The following is a 17,629-nucleotide window of genomic DNA, read 5'->3' as shown; positions in this document are numbered from 1 at the left end:
CACACCGTCACTGGCACCCGAAGCAGGACAAGTGGCAACAAGTGGCTGATCCGTTAGACGTATCCCTTTTCCATCCCATCTCACTTCGATGCTCAAGTGGCTCGAAGGCGACAGTGGCTTGGCGCCAGTTTGATTTGATGGCCGCTCCCGGCTGCCGCAATTTGCTGTGGCCCAGCATCGAGTGCAAGTACCATTTAAAGGTCTGATTAGCCGGACTTATCACGGGCGGATCTCTTTGGAGGTATCCTCGCAACGGTAGCGACGAGATTTCGCTCCATCTACAAGATGCACGGCAGATTGCAGATGGGTTGCGATCATGACTGTGGGATATATGTATGAACTGATTATCAGAGGTTTGACACTCAAGTGCTGTCTCCAGATATGCCGATGATCAAAATGTTAAGTAACCTCGTAGATACCATGGAAGTAGTACATGGGAATTGAAGGATACGCGCTGGGAAAAAATCCCGAAGGTTTGTATACCTTTCAAGTATATGAACTAAAATTCTAAGAATGTCTAGAAATTCATTAAGTGGTGCTATTATATATTTATACTATATCTTAGTGTTGGGTTAATATACTCGATTTCTAACCAAACATAAACGACATCTTTGAATACTTTTACTTATATTTCAATGTATAACTTCATTATAAATAGCAACGAATAATATTTTTATTTTATTTCAAGCCTTCGCCATATTGATCACATTAATGAATAGTAAAATGCAGACTAATAAAATATATTGCCCGTATATTTTTGATAATGTATTTGATTTTACAAAAGTACTTTGCTTGCTAATACTTTTGTTTGTTGCTTAATTATTGCTGTCAAATTCAACTCAGGCTATTACAAACTGATAGTAAACAACAGATTATGACGAATAATTTCAAAACTGATCACTTTAAAAAATGTACAAAATTGGGAAATTTATAGGCAAATTGTTTTCGAAAAAGGCATTTTTGAAATTCATTTTCGTGCCTCCAAAATGACAGCTTCCCATTTCTGGGACAACGTAATCTCGCCGAACATTATTGGTTGGCCCATATCCAAAACGTTTTCCAGTTCCATAAATATTACCAGCGATTAGGCGACTTCAAAGAGCGTTCCCCCGATTCCATGAAGAAAAGCCCCATTCCCCATAGCCCTTCCCCAGTTCCCTTTCCACGTACCACTATCAGCAGCAAGATGGGTGCCGTGCCGTGCCCCCAGTTCCATGGGCGGAGGTCACCAGAAGCGCTCCACGGCGTCACGAAAATGGCGTTCCCACTGGCGCAGCGAGTGCGAGCGGGATGGCGTAACGCTCGCTGATAAGCGACCAATGGCAGGGAGATACACACTTGGTCAGAAGCCGAGGAAGTGGAAGCGAGAGAGCGGCTGAGTGGTGCATGCGGGCCACTTGAGCATGAGCATGCGCATGAGAACAGGTCGGGCAACTACCTGAGGATCGGAGCGGATCGGATCGGCAGAGCGAAGAGCAAAGGGAGAGGGAGGAACCCAACCGACCGGATTCTGGCAGAATTGAAGTAGTGCCCGCTCTGAGATACCCAGAGGCAGTCTCAATCTGGACAGCAAAGCGATCAGTTCGTGTGCCAGACGTCGATTTACCGCGGAATAATATCAACTTTAATATCGCCAGACGGAAAGATTAGGCACATATCACATATCTCCACAAAGACCCCAAACATGTTGACCTTGCCCAACATCGCCGATCTGCGCCTGCAGCAGCAGATCGCCCAGGAGATATACCGCCAGCAGATTATGCAACGTTTACCCGGTAAGTGGAGCACTCCCTTGGAGCACACCCTTGGTGATTTGCCGTCGGCTAACCCATCGTGTCCGTCGTCCACAGATCCTCTCTGCGGCCTGCTGCCCAACTTTGTCGGACACTTTGTGCCGCCGCCGCCACCGCCGCAACCCACTTTGCCCGGCGATGTGGAGGCCAAGCTGGAGAACAACGAACTGTGGCAGCAGTTCCACAGCATCGGCACCGAGATGATCATCACCAAGTGCGGCAGGTTGGTACTATTTTAACTGAACTATTTGCTCGCCCCCATCAGCTTATCTCCCATTGATAAGCCTTCTGCTCACTCTTCAATCTTAAGTCTTATGGTGGAAACGTGTCACTAACAGCCATTTACCATCGTCTCCATCTTTCCAGACGCATGTTCCCTTCGATGCGCGTTTCTCTGAGTGGTCTGGAAGAGGAGGCCAGCTACTGCGTGCTCCTGGAAATGGTGCCCATTGGCGACTGTCGCTACAAGTTCTCCGGATCCCAGTGGGTGCCGGCCGGAGGAGCCGAGCCGCAGAGCCCACAGCGCATGTATCTGCATCCGGAGAGTCCGGCCACGGGCAAACACTGGCAATCCCAGGCTCTGCTCTTCAGCAAAGTGAAACTGACGAACAACACGCTCGATAATAATGGTCATGTAAGTAATCGCTATCAAGAATTTGTATAATATTTAGTAGAACTGGGGTGTCTCGATCTTTTAAGATAATAGATGTGTTCAATCATGTATCTTAAACTGACCCTGTATTTTTCCAACTTTGCAGATCGTCTTGGCCAGCATGCACAAGTATCAGCCGCGTCTGCATGTCATACGCACCTCTGATCTCGGCCAGATTCCCTGGGCTCCCCAACAGGCCTTTGTCTTTCCGGAGACGGAGTTTATAGCTGTAACGGCTTATCAGGTGCGTGGTGCTATATCTCAGATAAAATGTGGCACGTGATAGCTAATCCTCTTGTTTGCCTTGCAGAATGACCGCATCACCAAGCTGAAGATCGACAACAATCCCTTTGCCAAGGGATTCCGTGAGTCGGGTCAGTCGAGATGCAAACGGAAGATCAGTGACTCGCCACCGCCATCGCAGCCAGAGATGAACCAGGTGGACCGGAGCCCGGTGACATCGCCGTTAGCCAAACGGTTGCGACTCGTGGAGGAATTTCCCCAGCACCATCATCAACATCAGAGTCATCAGAGTGCTCCTATGCAGCGTCACTATCTGCTGGATGCTCTGGAGGCCAATTTCTATGTGCCAGCGCCACCGCCGCCGGCCATCGAGTATGCCAGGCACATCGGCGGTGCTTATCCAAGTTGGGCCTACACCCCGCCATCGCCGGCCTCCTCCGTCTCATCCTCCTCAGCGGGCTCCACGAGCGGCGAATCCGCTGCCGATCGAGAGGCAGATGCCGATGCCGACACCTTTGTAGATGTCGTTGGAACCGCACCAGCTGCTCCACCGCCTCCTTCTCCACCTGTGCCAGCCACTGCCACTGCCACTACCACAGCTACTGCTCCGTCATCCAGCGATCCGATGGCCAAGCCGAAGCGCAGCAGCTTCAGCATCTCGGACATATTGGGAACCAGCTCGTCCATTTAAAACTATCAAGTGGGGACGGGCGGACGGCATGTGCTCCCGTTTGGATTGGAATCGGTGCCTTGTACATTTAATTAGCGTTTAGTTGCCATCGTCTGCGTAGTGTCTAAGCTGAATTGTGATATTTTGCAGTTAATTAGGATTTCCAGGTATTTGCCATCAGTATTTATCGTATTTATTATGCAATTTTAATTGTTCACATGATTTCGTAATGGATTTATTGTCTTTGGCATTTTAATGCGGCATAAATAAAATTGTACGTATTGTATACACAATGAATTCGATGGAGATATTTCTGGGATGCAACGATGCGGGGAATGTGGAGCAATTAGAAGAGACAGATGCGAAGAGCTTCCAGCCCGAAGATCTGAATAAATTCCCCAATAACTTCCCATGACTGCGCTTCGAATCCTGTTCCAGCAATTTGTGTGCCGCATGCGTCCATTTGCCCGTCCTCGCCGAATACATAATTCGGCTTGGTTTTGCCTTTGGTTTCGGTTTCATATCTCCCGCATGCGAGGCATAAAAACCAGTTCCTCCTCCTCCTCCACCTCCACCTTCTCCTGCTGCTCGGTCTGCTCCACCTTCTTGTGAACCTTCTTTCTAAGAGCAGAACAACCCACCGGCAAGCCAGCAGCATCGGCAGCAACAACATGGTCATGGGCTTATCAGCAGATCAGAGCGCGCCGCATCTTAAACGCTGGCGCCGGCGCCAAGTTAAATGCGCTGATTGAGCGCCACGATCACCGGCAATCCTGGCGAGCAGTCCGATTCAAATACCCAATCCACAATCCACAATCTCCAGTCCCCACTCCAGCGTGTAATTGATGTTTTCACATTGTAGTTGTTAGCGAAACTGTGGCCATTTACATGCAATTGTCCGGGTGTCCCATCACACATCTCCATGTTATCGAGCGGAAATGAGGCGGCTCCTTTGATGGACCAGTCCGCCAGTCGCAAGTGTTGCACCCAAAGAGAGCCGGCTAGATGATTGGCCAAACAGGCGAGCTTCGACGGTGGCATTCGCTTCAATTCGCGTTAAGAAACAATTGTTAAGAGCAGGGACCGCAATACCCACACACGTAGCTGCAACCTGTTTTTTGGCCCATTCATGTTGCCGCTGGAAGTGTTTATGGGCTCCACATTAGCCACACTGCATATTCATGTTGAACGTCGCCAAAAGACTAACGACAACGTTTGGTCCATTGTGTTGTTGCTGTTTCTGTTGCTGATGCTGCCGCCGCTGCTGTTGCTGCTGTGGTTGTTGCCCTTACCTTTACCTGAAATTTATTGAATTCTCATTTGGGGGCATCCGCTGGCTGGGCCCAGAAGAGAGAGTCCATGTTTGGGGCCAGAGCAAGGCAAACATTCGCATGTCAGCGGCAAATGAGCTCCGACCCGGGCTCACTCGGCGATCTGCCAGCACAGATAAGCCATCCCCTTCAGCGGGCATGTGTAATTTCCCTGGAAATTAATGCTGCGGCGGCCAAAATCAAAGTCATGGGCAACATATTTCGCTGGCGACAATTTTATCGGCAGCACAATGAAATCATTTGGAGCCGGCGACGACGTTCCCATTCAACGCTGGCGATATTATGTCTTTGCCGGGGTTTGACAGTCGCGTATGTTTGGCGCTCTAATTGCTTTGGTAGTTCTGAATCCTTTATTGCAGAAAGATATCAGTTAACAAAAAGAATGTCCAATCGGTCAGCGCAGGTGGTGCTATGATAATACTAGTTCAGTATAGATTAGTATGATGCCATAAAAGTTGAGTGGTGATTATGAAAGTAGCAAGGTAGTTGAGTGTTGATCAAGATGATGTTCTATGTCTAGTATATGCTATCGCCAGTGCGCATGTGCGCACGACGATGCCAGTGATTGGGATTCTTGAACTCCACCAATCGGGTCAAATCGAAGCCAGCTGGCACTATAATGGGCGCCTTAACTCCGGCCAACATAGGAGTTTCAATTCGAGCTGGTGGTGGTATTGGTATGTCCGGAAAGGGGGACACATACTCCTTCTCCACGGATTTGTCTGTTTGCGGAGGAGTTATGATGGTCTGAAAGATAGCGATTAAAGAAAATAATGTAAGAAAAAAACTAAACCTACTTTTGTCGACTCGACGTCCTTCGTGGCAGCTTCCAAGTTAGCATCACTTGCGATCTTAGATGAATCCTTGTCGAAATAGGCCTCCAGGGCCATGGAAAACTCGCGCAAGCGGGAGACCTTGGCCTGGCAAGGTTTCTGCTGCGAATCGATCCAAATCTCGGTGAAGGCGTGCTTTTGCAGTGCCATCGTCTTGGGATTGGTGGTTAGGTGCTCTTTTCTGATCGTAACTGGATGGTCCAGGTTGAAGAGTTCGTTGCAGGGTACCTGCTTCGAGGAAAGCTCCGGAACATCTCTGTGGCAACGTGGCATGGGGCTCTGCTGCTGACTTATCGGCGATATGGTAAACTTTATGGGAGACTTGAAGCAAGCCGCATTCTGTGTGGGCTTGCCGGCGGAGCCGCCATCGCCGGTGGAGGAGTCGCTGGAATGGACCTCAAAAACGGGTGAGGCGCCAGGAAGCGTGGTCTTCGAAGACTTCACAACGCCCTGGATCAGGTGGGTGGGTATCTCAATCTAAGGGGGATAATTTTAACACTATGCGCTGTATACATCCCGTATTCCACTTGCCATTTCCTCCAAGGAGGTCTCATCCTTCGATCCGGAATCGAGGTCCGCGGCGCTGTCGCAGTCGCTCTCCGAGAGCGAGGGGCTCAGGTTGTCCAGGAAATGCTCGCTTTCGTTGAAGGAATGGAAGGAGTCATTGTCGTCGTTGTCCGAGAAATTGTTATCAACAAGAGCGCTCATTTTGCTTGCTTATTATCGTTAAATGATTTAGTTGTAAATTGGTTTTCTCCGAATGGCGCAAAAGTCAAAATGACAGCTACCAGGGTTGCCGAGCTTTTCACTTGTCATACCCCAAAAGGCTTATCTACACGATCGAGTTTTAACGATGCTTCTGTTTACAGCTCTAAATATAAAATTACTAAATTAATTACATTTTATGTACTAAAAGAGGGGAGATTTAATGTGCATAATAAAAAGCCCATTATTATTATATTCGGCACATATATTTACCACTCACTCAACATTCACTTTAATAACAAATTTAGGAAGTTCGCTGGTTAGGCTGCTAAAATTATCAAATGTACCGAATGTGTTATTAATAATTACCATTTTCAAGATTTATTATAATTTTACAACAAAAAGTGCAATGCAGGCACCTTACGCGCGTGCTTCGGCGAACTTGGCAACTCTCTCATTAAATGGCGCGTAATTATTCGAATTTGATTTTGTGGTTTGTCTTGGCAGACAAGACAAGTATGCAAATATGTAGCCGCTAACAATGCTGCTGCATTTTGCACTCAATAGAGTTGTAAACAAAGCCAGGACAATGCGAACGGACCTCTATAAAGGATGTGCGTACTTGACGACGGCCATTGTGCTCTGGTTATGATTGTTCCCCTTCGAGTATTTTCGAACTGATCCCCAGATTTGTCCATATGATCATACATGTGTATATGCACCAACCCATCCGGTGAGCACTGTAGTGGACCTGCTTATGTGGGTGATTTTCATTATCCTCTAATTGTTTGTGCCATTGTTCACGCGATAGGTTTGAGAAATTACACGCTTTGTTAATTGTGCCAGCCCAAAAGGGTCGCCCTTTCTACTCATATGCAAAGTATGCATTTTCCAGCCCACATGTGAGCCCATTTGCATAAACTGCTTCCACGGCCTTTGTTGTCCGGTGGCCAATCTTGCTGCTCCTGTTGAGCCTCATCTTGGTGGTGGGTTTGTTCTGCTCTAGTTTAAAACCCCAGCTTAGTAGGGACGTCTGCTGGATGGTACAGGTCGATTTCTGAATCCAAACGACCTGGGTCGGTGCATCCGTTTTATGGCTTGGCACCGGCGACATGGCAACCTTTCTTTGCCACGCTTTGTTGCATTCTCCTCGCGACCAATATATTTGCATTGGCCGACAATAAAATCTCAAGTACCAGCCCATTGTTGCCATCTTGTTTGGTTGCCATCTAACGCCGGGCGCAGACTAGACTGAAGTTCAGAGATCGGCTCAGACGCTGGCTCTCCGGGATTTGGGATCTACTCTAGTTTCCTAAGTGCCTTAAATGAATACCCATCGAGCAAATCCTAGGGATTGTTTTCTGAAGCTTTAGATACTGATATTTATTTATTAATTTATGGTATGATATTCAACTCCTTCAAGGACCTAGAGTACCTATTCCTTCTCGAATCAAGTCTCAATTTGAAGTGGCAGCCACGCGTGCTCAGTGTAAAATGCTTTTCCAACTCATTAGCACCGACAGTGCCAGTTCCCCCTAATAACTAATTAACTTTCGTTTAGGCAACAATTTTCCCCCTTTCCTTGCCCAAATTCGAGTTCCCCAAATTCGTGTGTGTTTACACAACAAAAATGCTGCTCGACAAAGTGTATCTAATTTCATAGGCCAACAAAAAAAGGCAACTTGCAGCGGCCGGGCAACAAATGTGGCAGCGTAAAAAGCAACAGCCATAGTGCATTAATTATCCGGAGGACCTGCGACATCTGCCGTTGGCTGGGGTTCCACTCGCCTGGTGGTGCGGATGAGGGAGTTACGTCCATTTAATGAGGCATTCATTGCACTCGCAACCTTGCGCCTGTCAACACACGCACTCGCACACACGGCCGACATCTGTCACCCGTTTCAGGCCGGGATCCCCTATAAAACCGCAGGCCAATAGATGCCAACTGATCCCCAGTGGCACAGAGCGACAGCACTTCGAATGGCGACAATTTCGAATCGATTTGGTGCACTGACAGAAAACGAGTGACTTTGCACACCAACATTGGTTCGACTATTTAAAGGTACTACGCTATACTGCCTTACTAATATACTATATTATATTGCTACTATACTATATTATATTACTGATATACTATATTATATTACTGCTATGCTGTATTGTATTACTACTATACTATATTATATTATATATAAGAGACCAAGGCAACGAAATACACAAATATTCTGTAGAAATACCCTGCCGTGCGTGTCAGTCTCTCAAACAGATTTCTTTCAGTGTGCTAAATTGAATCAACCGTGTTTGTTTTTCCGATGGCTGGGCGGGCAGCGGTGTCTGCACCGCCCCTTTGGCCCTCGAATGCAGACGAGACGTGGGTGGTGACGCATGTCATCGTAAACTTCATCATTGGCTCCGTTCAGCCCTTCGGCAGTTGGGCTAGATCCTCCGGCTCTTCAGCTCTGCTGCTTAGCTCTGCAGATCTGCGGCGACTTACATAACGAATTGTGTATTTTCTTTGGCTTCGTCTCAGTCTCTGCCCATTTCATAAATAACATGGGCCTCCGTCTCCGTCTCCGACTTCTCCGACTCCGATTCCGGCATCGGCATCGGCTCCGGATCGGATTCTCTGGGGAAGCATCCGACCAAGAGAGGGCTGCAACCGAATTTCATGCCTTGTCGAGCTATTTAATTGCAAACAAATTATGTTCTAGCCAGTCGCATCTCTGTGTGGCTAATGGATGTTGCGGCGTAGGATGCGCCCTGATGATGTTGTCGAAACCCGAACGTTTATCTTGTAAATTGGTTGGGATTAATGTCTGGCGGAAGTTGTGATTTCCAGCCCAAGATCGGCCAATGATAGAGGCCCAACTGGCGGTAGTATTTTTCCCACTCAGATATGTTCATTTACCTACAGCGATGGCTGGGCGTTCTGGCTTTGAAGGCTCAGCCCAGCAGGAGGATCTATATAATCCTAATTGAAATAAAACGAATTGATTCTCATAAGAGAAAGTATGACTTTAGACTAAATTTAATGGCTTAACGTTAGGCGGAACGTAATAGCTAATCAGGCTACGATCTTTATAATATCAATATGAGTGCAATGAGTAAATTTCAATGTTTTTGAGCACTTAATCTAGATCTTAGAACTAGATTTAAAAACTGTAATATGTCTAACTTCCACCCCCCAAAATGGCCGATATGCTGAAGCCCTTGCTCCTGGCAGAGGGTTGTTCCGGTGGCTGTTCCTGTGTAGACTGCTCCAATGTGCTCGTTTCACTGCCCACATCCAGTTCGAGTTCTTCGGCTCCCGACTCATCGGAAATGAGATCCGCACCGGAAACTCCGGGGGGCAGGTTCAGGCCAGGATGTGGGCCCAGGCCAGCCTGTATGATGCCTGCTGGTGGATAGAGAGGTGAGGCCTGAACCGCTCCACCGTACTCATGGGGTCGCCCAAAGTAGGTGCATGCCAAATCCACCAGCGAAGGCCTCAGCAGACTCTGCATATTCTGCTGAAAGTGCTGCATAAAAACGCTGGAGGCACTCCTCGCCTGGAGGGGATGCGGATGGAGATGGGGCGGTGAGGAGCCGAGGGCCAGCGAACTGGCGCCAGCCACCGACTGATCGTCCAGCGATGATGATAAGGAGCAGGCGGAGCCATTTGATCTCAGGCGCTTAATTTGCGGTCCATCCGAATCGCCGATTGTCGATGCTCCTCCGGCTGTCTCACCGCCTCCTTTCGTTGGCGACATGTCAGACTCGGACTGGGACTGGGACTGGGAATGGGATAGTGACGGCGACTGATCTTGATCCTCGCCGGTTGGCGATGAAGACATCTTGCGTTTGCAGCGCGATTGTCCCGTTTCGCGGAAGCCCTTGGCAAACGGATTGTTGTCGATCTTCAGCTTGGTGATGCGATCGTTCTGCGGAAGAAGACATGAAGACGAGCGTGAAATATGACGATGGCCAGCATAATCTTGGGCAACGGGTGGATGGAGAAGGAGACTCATCACACAACGTCACTGGCGTCCAGTAGCTGGCGTTAAGTAACATGGCCACTTGACACCAGACTGGGTTTCCAGTTCTCAGTTCTCGGTGCACAGTGCACAGTTCCACTCCAGATGACTTGACAACTTTGTGATCTTTCGGATTTCTCAAACCGAATCTCCGATCTCTCGGCGATCTTGCTAATTAGAGGCAGACTGGCGTCGGCTGTCAATGGGTCAGACCTAGACAAAAACACAGCGAGGCGCTCAAATTTACAAGGATGTGGCTATCCAACTTCCTAAAACAACAATCCGACCCGCTGACTTTCTGCCTGCCCTGCCCACCAACTACACGATCTGCGATCTACGGATCCCGCATCTCGAATCCCGAGTCCCGGATCCCGGAGGCGTTCCATGCTAATTCGAGACGTTGACCACGCTACCCACGGCGTGAGCGATCGCCGCTCGTTTGCCCAAAATTAACCAATTAGTGTGATCGTTTCCAGTCTCTTTGCTCAATGAATTGGCAAAAAAAATCCACACAAGTAGGAGGCTAACTTCGAGGACACATGGCTTGAATACTCTTGGCGAAACATTTTTGTTAAATACCTAATAGTGTGACTGAAGACAGCCTTGGATAGGTCTGATTGAGGCATATGATTTAATCAATGATAGGTATCATGAGGTGGTCTTGAACTGGGAATCTTCACCGATATTTTACTTGAGCGTGCTAACTAGACTTTGAGCTAGACACATTCCCCAGAGAAGTTTACAAACGTGTTGGTCAAATGGTGACTCCCCTTGAGAGGGTATGTGGAGTAGAGGGTATGTGGAGTAGGGGGTATGTGGAGTAGAGGGTATGCGAGTAGGGTGGAGATGGCACCACTTACCTGGTAGGCTGTCACGGCCACGAACTCGGTCTCGGCGAACACAAAGGCCTGTTGGGGGGCCCAGGGAATCTGCGCCAGATCAGCGGTGCGTATGACGTGCAGACGCGGCTGATACTTGTGCATGCTGGCCAGGACAATCTGCGATTTGGGATGCGAGAAGGGAGATTGAGCGTGGATTAGTAACTGGAGCTGGCTTCAAAGCCCTGGCCGCACTTACATGGCCGCTGTTGTCCAGCGTGTTGTTGGTCAGCTTGACCTTGTTGAACAGTATGGGCTGCGCCTGCCAGTGGGCTCCGGTGGCCGGGCTATCCGGATGCAGGTACATCCGCTGGGGACTCTGGGGCTCGGCTCCTCCGGCCGGCACCCACTGGGAGCCGGAGAACTTGTAGCGACAGTCGCCAATGGGCACCATCTCCAGGAGCACGCAGTAGTTGCTCTCATCTTCCAAACCGGAAACACTCAGTCGCATCGAGGGGAACATGCGTCTGTTTGGGGGAAATGGAAATGCATCTTATCAGTTTAATCAGCAGGGGAATGTAACACTGTCAAATATGCGACCGAATGAATGAAGTACAATGTCTTACAAATTAAAATGTTCTTTTAATTATAAAAACACAGTAACATTATATTATTATTAAAACGATATCAAGGTAATATTTTAACGATATGATATATTTGATATTATAAGGATTTCAAACTATAGTTATCAAACCTAACAAAACCTATTATATAAAACATATTAAACATGAGATAACAGATATTTGGCTTCTAAAAATTTCGAAGTCGTTGGGATATTGTTTCCCTACAACATTTCTAGTGCGCCAGATGCGCGGGGAAAGTCGAGGAAAACGGCTGGAAAACCTTGGAGAGAGCCTTTGTTTACCGAACAAACTCAAATATAGTCATGCTAGATCGACAAAAGGAGCCCATGCCGTTCCTGCGTGGGCGTTACAAATATTTAATTGTGAGATTTTCCTTCCATGCGCCATGTAATTAGGCCTGCTCAAATAGAGATTGCCCGGGAGGAGTAGGGGTCTCCCTTCGCTGTGCTAACAAGGATGCGAGGCCTGACCCTCGCCTCCAACTCCAAGTCGCTGCCGCAGGAACAGCAGGTGGTCACGGCACTTGGCGCCAGCCCAAAAAAATGTTTGCCCTGCGTCCTCATCCTCGAGTGGTTTCTTGTTTTTGGCAATGATTTCGTGTTTCCCTCAACCGATGATTAATTAATTGAACTCCACAGCGACTCGGTTTGCTAACGTTTAATTTGATTCTGGCTTCGGGACGACTGCCTCTTCAGCTCTGTTGAATTCCATTAGAGCACAGCACCGAAATATTTCGACATTTGTGCGGTTTAGAATTTCATTTTCAATTTGCTTGCTCCCAGTTTTTGTTTATTGTTTTTCCTGCGCTTTTTTCCCTTTTTTTTTTGGCAAGAGTCCGCTGTCTGGATTTGGACAAACGATTTGTTAAGATCGATATCTTTGGCGCGTCTGCGCATAATTACCAGTGGAATTTTCTACTGCGAGTGAGGAGCATGCTGACCACTTGACGGCATTCGACTTGGCGCTTGCCGCTTGGCAGGTGCAGGGACACGGTCCAGGAATGCGACGTAGGATCGGATACCGGACTGCCGCAGGGTACGCTGGAAATATCCACCACTCACTCTAATGTTTACCCTACAATACCCGCTAAATAGCTGCTTGAAATTCCGGGAATTAGCATATTTAGGAAATAAAGAGTGAGACTATTTATTAATTGACGGCTATAAAACCAGAAGCAATCGACATAAATTTTAAACTCTTCAGATCGTTTGACCACTTTTGAATTAGACCAGTTGAAATACAATGAAGGGGTAAACTCATTTATTTTCTGCTTTCTGCAACTAAAGTGAAAAACCTGGGCATCTTTGCGCTTCTCATCGAGGTTACGGTGTCGCTTCTGTTTAGCGCCTCTCTCGGCGCTTCTCATTTGGCCCAGTTGGTGAGTGGCGGAGCCCACACGGTCTAAAAGCATCGTGACAAAGTCATTTCATTTGCCGCCAGTATCGGTCGTTAAGCGATACGGTTTGTTCTATCTAACTTTAATGGCCGTCTGCGCTTTTACCACCCAAAAAGATGGAACGCTTCAAGTGGCCAGCGGAGCCCAGACACAAGCAACTAATTAGTTTTTATGAGCACCACTTGCAAAGGCATAGGCATAGGTTTTGAGTTTGAGTTTGAGTTTGGACATGAGATCGTATCCGAATGGGAAATGAAACGGGGATTGGGATGCGATTGGACAGCCGGTGGCACTCTGGCGCCTAATCATTAAAAATTCAAATCGATTGCATCGCGACCCCTCCACCGATGACCATAAAACATTTTTGATGAGCATAAGAAGTATTTAATACGCAGACTATGAATAATTCATGGCATATATAAAACAAAAAGGGTTGTTCGGCGCTCGAAGTGTATTCATTCAATGCATTTCGAGACCAAAAGTTTATGTTAATGCGCTGGGAGCGCTTCTTCGATCCGTTTCGAACTGAGGGCAAGTGTGAAATTGCTCGTATCTGTCGACAAGCTGTGGTCACTGTCACTGTCACTGCCAAAAAGATACAGATACGTACGAGCAACTTATAGAATGCAGAACGCGAAGATATTTCGGGTTCTCAGGTTGTTCTCTGCGCAGACGGCGCCACAATAAAAACGCTAAGAGCTACAAAGATGACGACAAAGTATCCTTGACGCGAAGATTTATGCCAGCCGAGGCATAAAAAGGAGCGCCGACGAGCCCCGAAAGGACGTCCCACTGAGCTCGGCGTTCGCCCGATCGGTTGGCTTGGTCTACAATAAATTACGATGACGCCACTTTACGCACATTCGAACAAGTGCCGGACACTTTTAGGTAGTCGCTCTGGGACCTGTGCCTTGTGGTAGTAGTCGTGCATCTGATAGATACACGATAAACTAGCTACGGGCGATCGCGCTATGCCTTTGATTCGTACTATCTACAATCTGGGCACGCAAAGTGCCGGCGAACTTGTCCGCTTTACGCCTCGCGCGATTGTCGATGTCCACTGGGCTGTACCTGCAGCCGCTTTCCCATTTTCTATTTTCCATTTCCCGTTTTCCATTTCACGATTTTCGATATTCACATCCTGCCGCTGTAAGTGCATCCTTCCGCCTTGTTTGCCTGTGAAAATCGCTGTCGCGACGCCGCTGTAAACAATTTGCAGGCGCCTGCGTCTAATGAGCGTTTAACAGCAGCACATCCTCGCTGGACTCTACTGCATCGGATCGGATCGGATCGGTTGGGATCGGAATCGGGATCGGAATCGGGCTAGGGACCGTTATAGGGTGCTTTAAGTGCCCGCGCCCGTTGGCTGGTTTATTATTCTTTGCCCTGCGTCTGAGGTATTATTTTTCATGTTCGTGCTAATGCATCGCCCGATCTATGTTTGTTCCCGATCTCTAAAGTCTGTATCTCGAGATGCCCCCACTCTTGCCTTCCACATTTCATCATCCACGATCCTTTCTCCGCTCTGGACCTACCTGCCACTCTTGGTGATGATCATCTCCGTGCCAATTTGGTGGAACTGCTTCCATAGATCGTCGTTCTGCAGGGTCATCTCCACGCCGGGCAGGGTGACTCGGGGTGGCATGATCACGTGCCGGGGCATCGGAATCGGCAGCATTGGCGGAAACGGATCTGAAAAGGGGTAGAGCAGCTTGAAAGTTAAGAAATCTAATTACATCTTGATCTGCTACGAAGTGAAAGGTGGTGTTGGCATACACACAAAAATGATGATGCTGTTATGAATTATTTTCCATGATCTACCAAAATGAAATTATAATTTCCGTTTTATTTAAAAATGTCATATCCTATCTACTTACAAATAAAAACGTTGAAATACGTTCAAATTATTTAGCTAAGGTGTTTTAGCTAAAAAGAGAGCATCCCTTATAGAGACATTTTAAGATGGTTTAAGATGGTATTATGCCAAAAAAGAAAGCCATTTGAATACCTAATGTTCGCCATTAGTAAGAGCGTGGGTCTGATTTAAAGTGTGATATTTCTGACTTATCCAAAAAGATCGTACGACACAAAGCCAAATGATGACTGACAAATATGGGGTGATATAAGAAAGCTAATTTGGCGAACAAGGAACCTGGACTCTTTGCCGATTACCGTTCGTTAAGGATCCACAAAATATGTGGCCATACTTTGGCTAACGTGTTTACATACAACGACTTTGTTTTAGGAGCACGCTGATCCCGCAGCTTAACGATCGTCGGCAACAAGCAAAATGCATTTGATATCAAGTTTCACGATCGGCGATCACCTTCCCACATTACTCAGCTTTATGATCGGTTGGCCATAAACACTGCCACTCGCACTCACCCCGCTGATCGCGGCCAGCTTCGCTGGGCTGGGACAGAAACAAAAGCAGTTTGCCAAAAGTAAGGGCCATTAATGCTAATGGATGGTTAACAGTTTTGCCGCCGCTCAACGGGGCGGATGAGTGATATGTGGGGGCAAGGAGCTCACCTGGTATGCGCTGCATGATCTGCTGGCGATAGATCTCGTGCGCTATATGCTGCTGCATGCGCAGATCCACCAGCTCGTTCATGGTGATCATGATGGGGCTGGGTCCAAAAATAGCACCAAATCTGCTGCCCAAAACTACTTTGTTTGGCGTTGTCACTTGCGCACTTGTTCCACACACAAAAAGCACTCACACAACATATGGCGCTGTCTATTTGGCTGTTTTTGTTTTTGCCCTTTTTGGAGTCCGGGTTTACTTTTCAGCCGAGCACGAGACGCCGCCGATTAGCGTCAATTATGCAAATCACGGCACACCAAAGTCTCTCATGTGCGTGGGTGTTAATTTGATTAGGCCCGGTGTCGCGTATATGGGCTATTATTGTGCCGCAACACTGAGAGGTATGTGTATCTTTGGACGACGGTCGTGTCTGGAGCTCGCCAAGTTCGCATTTCAACTGAGCAAGTTCCGTTGCCACAGAGCGATCTCTCGCTTCAGCTGCACGGAACGTGCTTGACTCGTTCCCGTCCTGAGCCATTGATCGAGATTACCTGCGGCTCTCCAGCGATTGGCTGTGGGCAGCGAGCTAGCCGTCTCGCTCTGGTTTGGCACCTCCATTTTGAAAAATCTCCTCGATTTTCCAGCTGCTTTGGCTCCGCCCACGAAGCGCTACCTATCTCCCTCACCCTCGCATGCTGCCAGCTCGCTCTAATTGCGTTTAATTCTGAAGTGCGAAGTTGCACAGTCAGCGGGGCAACAGCAACATGTTGCTGCTGGCTCCACTCGCTCTGTGTGTCTGCTGGCTTTGCCTTTTAATTATGATCATGATGATTGAAATTGTTTTTCTCCGTCTCCGCTTTTTGGCATCTTTTTGTGTATTTATGCTTTGCCCATTTGTAGCCGCACCATCACCATCACCATCGCCATCGCCATCATGGTGGTCCTCTTGTCTGGCCTCTCCAAACCTTGTGTGTTTGTCGTTTTGCTGATCATTTATTACATTTTACCGGCGCACTACAGTGAAAAGAATTCATTGATGCTGTTTGCTCAGCAATTTGATGGTTTTTTATTGAAAAATATTGACTCTAAGTGTGTTTGGCGGCCTATTGTATAAGATATTGATCTAGGTATGAGTAAAAACTTCAATCACTTACTTTAATGTACCTTGCTTACTTGTTAGTTTTTTATACATATATAAGAGGTGTTTCAGTAGGAAATTATTGAATATATGGAGGAGGACTAGTTCTATTGAACTATTGACAAATTTCTCTCTGTGTAATTATGCGTTATTTTGACTTTGACGCTGCGTCATTGAGGCATTGATATGGCGGCATCCAGCGGCCCGATATGGCGACTCCACTTGCTGGTACACGAATATCTATGGGCTATAGTCCACAGATATTGTCGGCGATGCAGGTGGCGTCGGTTCTGTGGATCTGACCTTTTAAAGAGCTTGGCAAAACATTTGTTCCAAACGACGGAAACGCGTGTCGGAGCTGCTTGCTAACAAATTCGAAACTAATTAAGGCCCCACGAGGTGGTCTGAACTTTGACTGAAGTTAAGCATACGCCATGTGGGCCGACGACGGCGAAACGTGCTCAGTTTTTAATGTGCTGCCTGGTTTTTGTGGCAAGCGACTGGTCTCGTGTTTGCCTCCAGTGCCACTTCCTTTCGAGATTAAGCCCATCGCCCGGCTTATCTGACCTGCATTACTGCTGAATTCCTGAGGCTCGCGATGGGCAAATATGTAGTTAGCCGAGCTAATTTACACAGCACTTTGCTGGCCTGACACATCCACGCATTATTTTCTTTCTGCCCAGTTGGCGGCGATAAGCGGCTGAAATTAATTTACAATTAGCAGCCAAAGCGACCATTTCGCCCAAATTGCGTTCTGCGTATGCCGTCTGCCATAATTTATGCCTCGCGTTTTCACATTTGGTCGCGCTCATTTCCGGTTGCGTTTTCCGTTTGCCGTGTTCCGTTTTGCCGTCTTTCAGCTCGAC

General features: G+C 47.7%; 3 protein-coding genes across 3 annotated transcripts; 1 reads left to right on the top strand and 2 right to left on the bottom strand.

The window, feature by feature from the left end:
* The first annotated feature begins 1,546 nt into the window (after positions 1-1,546).
* LOC6544974 (T-box transcription factor TBX6) lies at positions 1,547-3,653 on the top strand. The gene is made up of 5 exons (XM_001971535.3): positions 1,547-1,775; positions 1,851-2,016; positions 2,160-2,427; positions 2,552-2,689; positions 2,756-3,653. The coding sequence occupies exons 1-5, from the start codon at positions 1,685-1,687 to the stop codon at positions 3,377-3,379; spliced, it is 1,287 nt and encodes a 428-aa protein (XP_001971571.1). The 5' UTR covers positions 1,547-1,684; the 3' UTR covers positions 3,380-3,653.
* Positions 3,654-5,016: 1,363 nt separating this feature from the next.
* LOC6544973 lies at positions 5,017-6,356 on the bottom strand. Its single transcript, XM_026976989.1, has 3 exons — positions 6,054-6,356; positions 5,487-5,999; positions 5,017-5,436 (listed from the first exon to the last, which is right to left on the bottom strand). Exons 1-3 carry the CDS (start codon positions 6,228-6,230, stop codon positions 5,206-5,208), a joined length of 921 nt encoding a protein of 306 aa, XP_026832790.1. The 5' UTR covers positions 6,231-6,356; the 3' UTR covers positions 5,017-5,205.
* Positions 6,357-9,248: 2,892 nt separating this feature from the next.
* Positions 9,249-16,150, bottom strand: LOC6545037 (T-box transcription factor TBX6). The gene is made up of 5 exons (XM_001971533.3): positions 15,631-16,150; positions 14,634-14,790; positions 11,318-11,585; positions 11,101-11,238; positions 9,249-10,147 (listed from the first exon to the last, which is right to left on the bottom strand). The coding sequence occupies exons 1-5, from the start codon at positions 15,719-15,721 to the stop codon at positions 9,398-9,400; spliced, it is 1,404 nt and encodes a 467-aa protein (XP_001971569.1). The 5' UTR covers positions 15,722-16,150; the 3' UTR covers positions 9,249-9,397.
* Positions 16,151-17,629: the final 1,479 nt, after the last annotated feature.

This window comes from Drosophila erecta, unplaced genomic scaffold (assembly GCF_003286155.1).
Source record: "Drosophila erecta strain 14021-0224.00,06,07 unplaced genomic scaffold, DereRS2 tig00000021-arrow-pilon, whole genome shotgun sequence".
NCBI lineage: Eukaryota > Metazoa > Arthropoda > Insecta > Diptera > Drosophilidae > Drosophila > Drosophila erecta.
The sequence above is the reverse complement of the archived record's forward strand: the minus strand, read 5'-3'. Positions and strand labels throughout refer to the sequence as shown.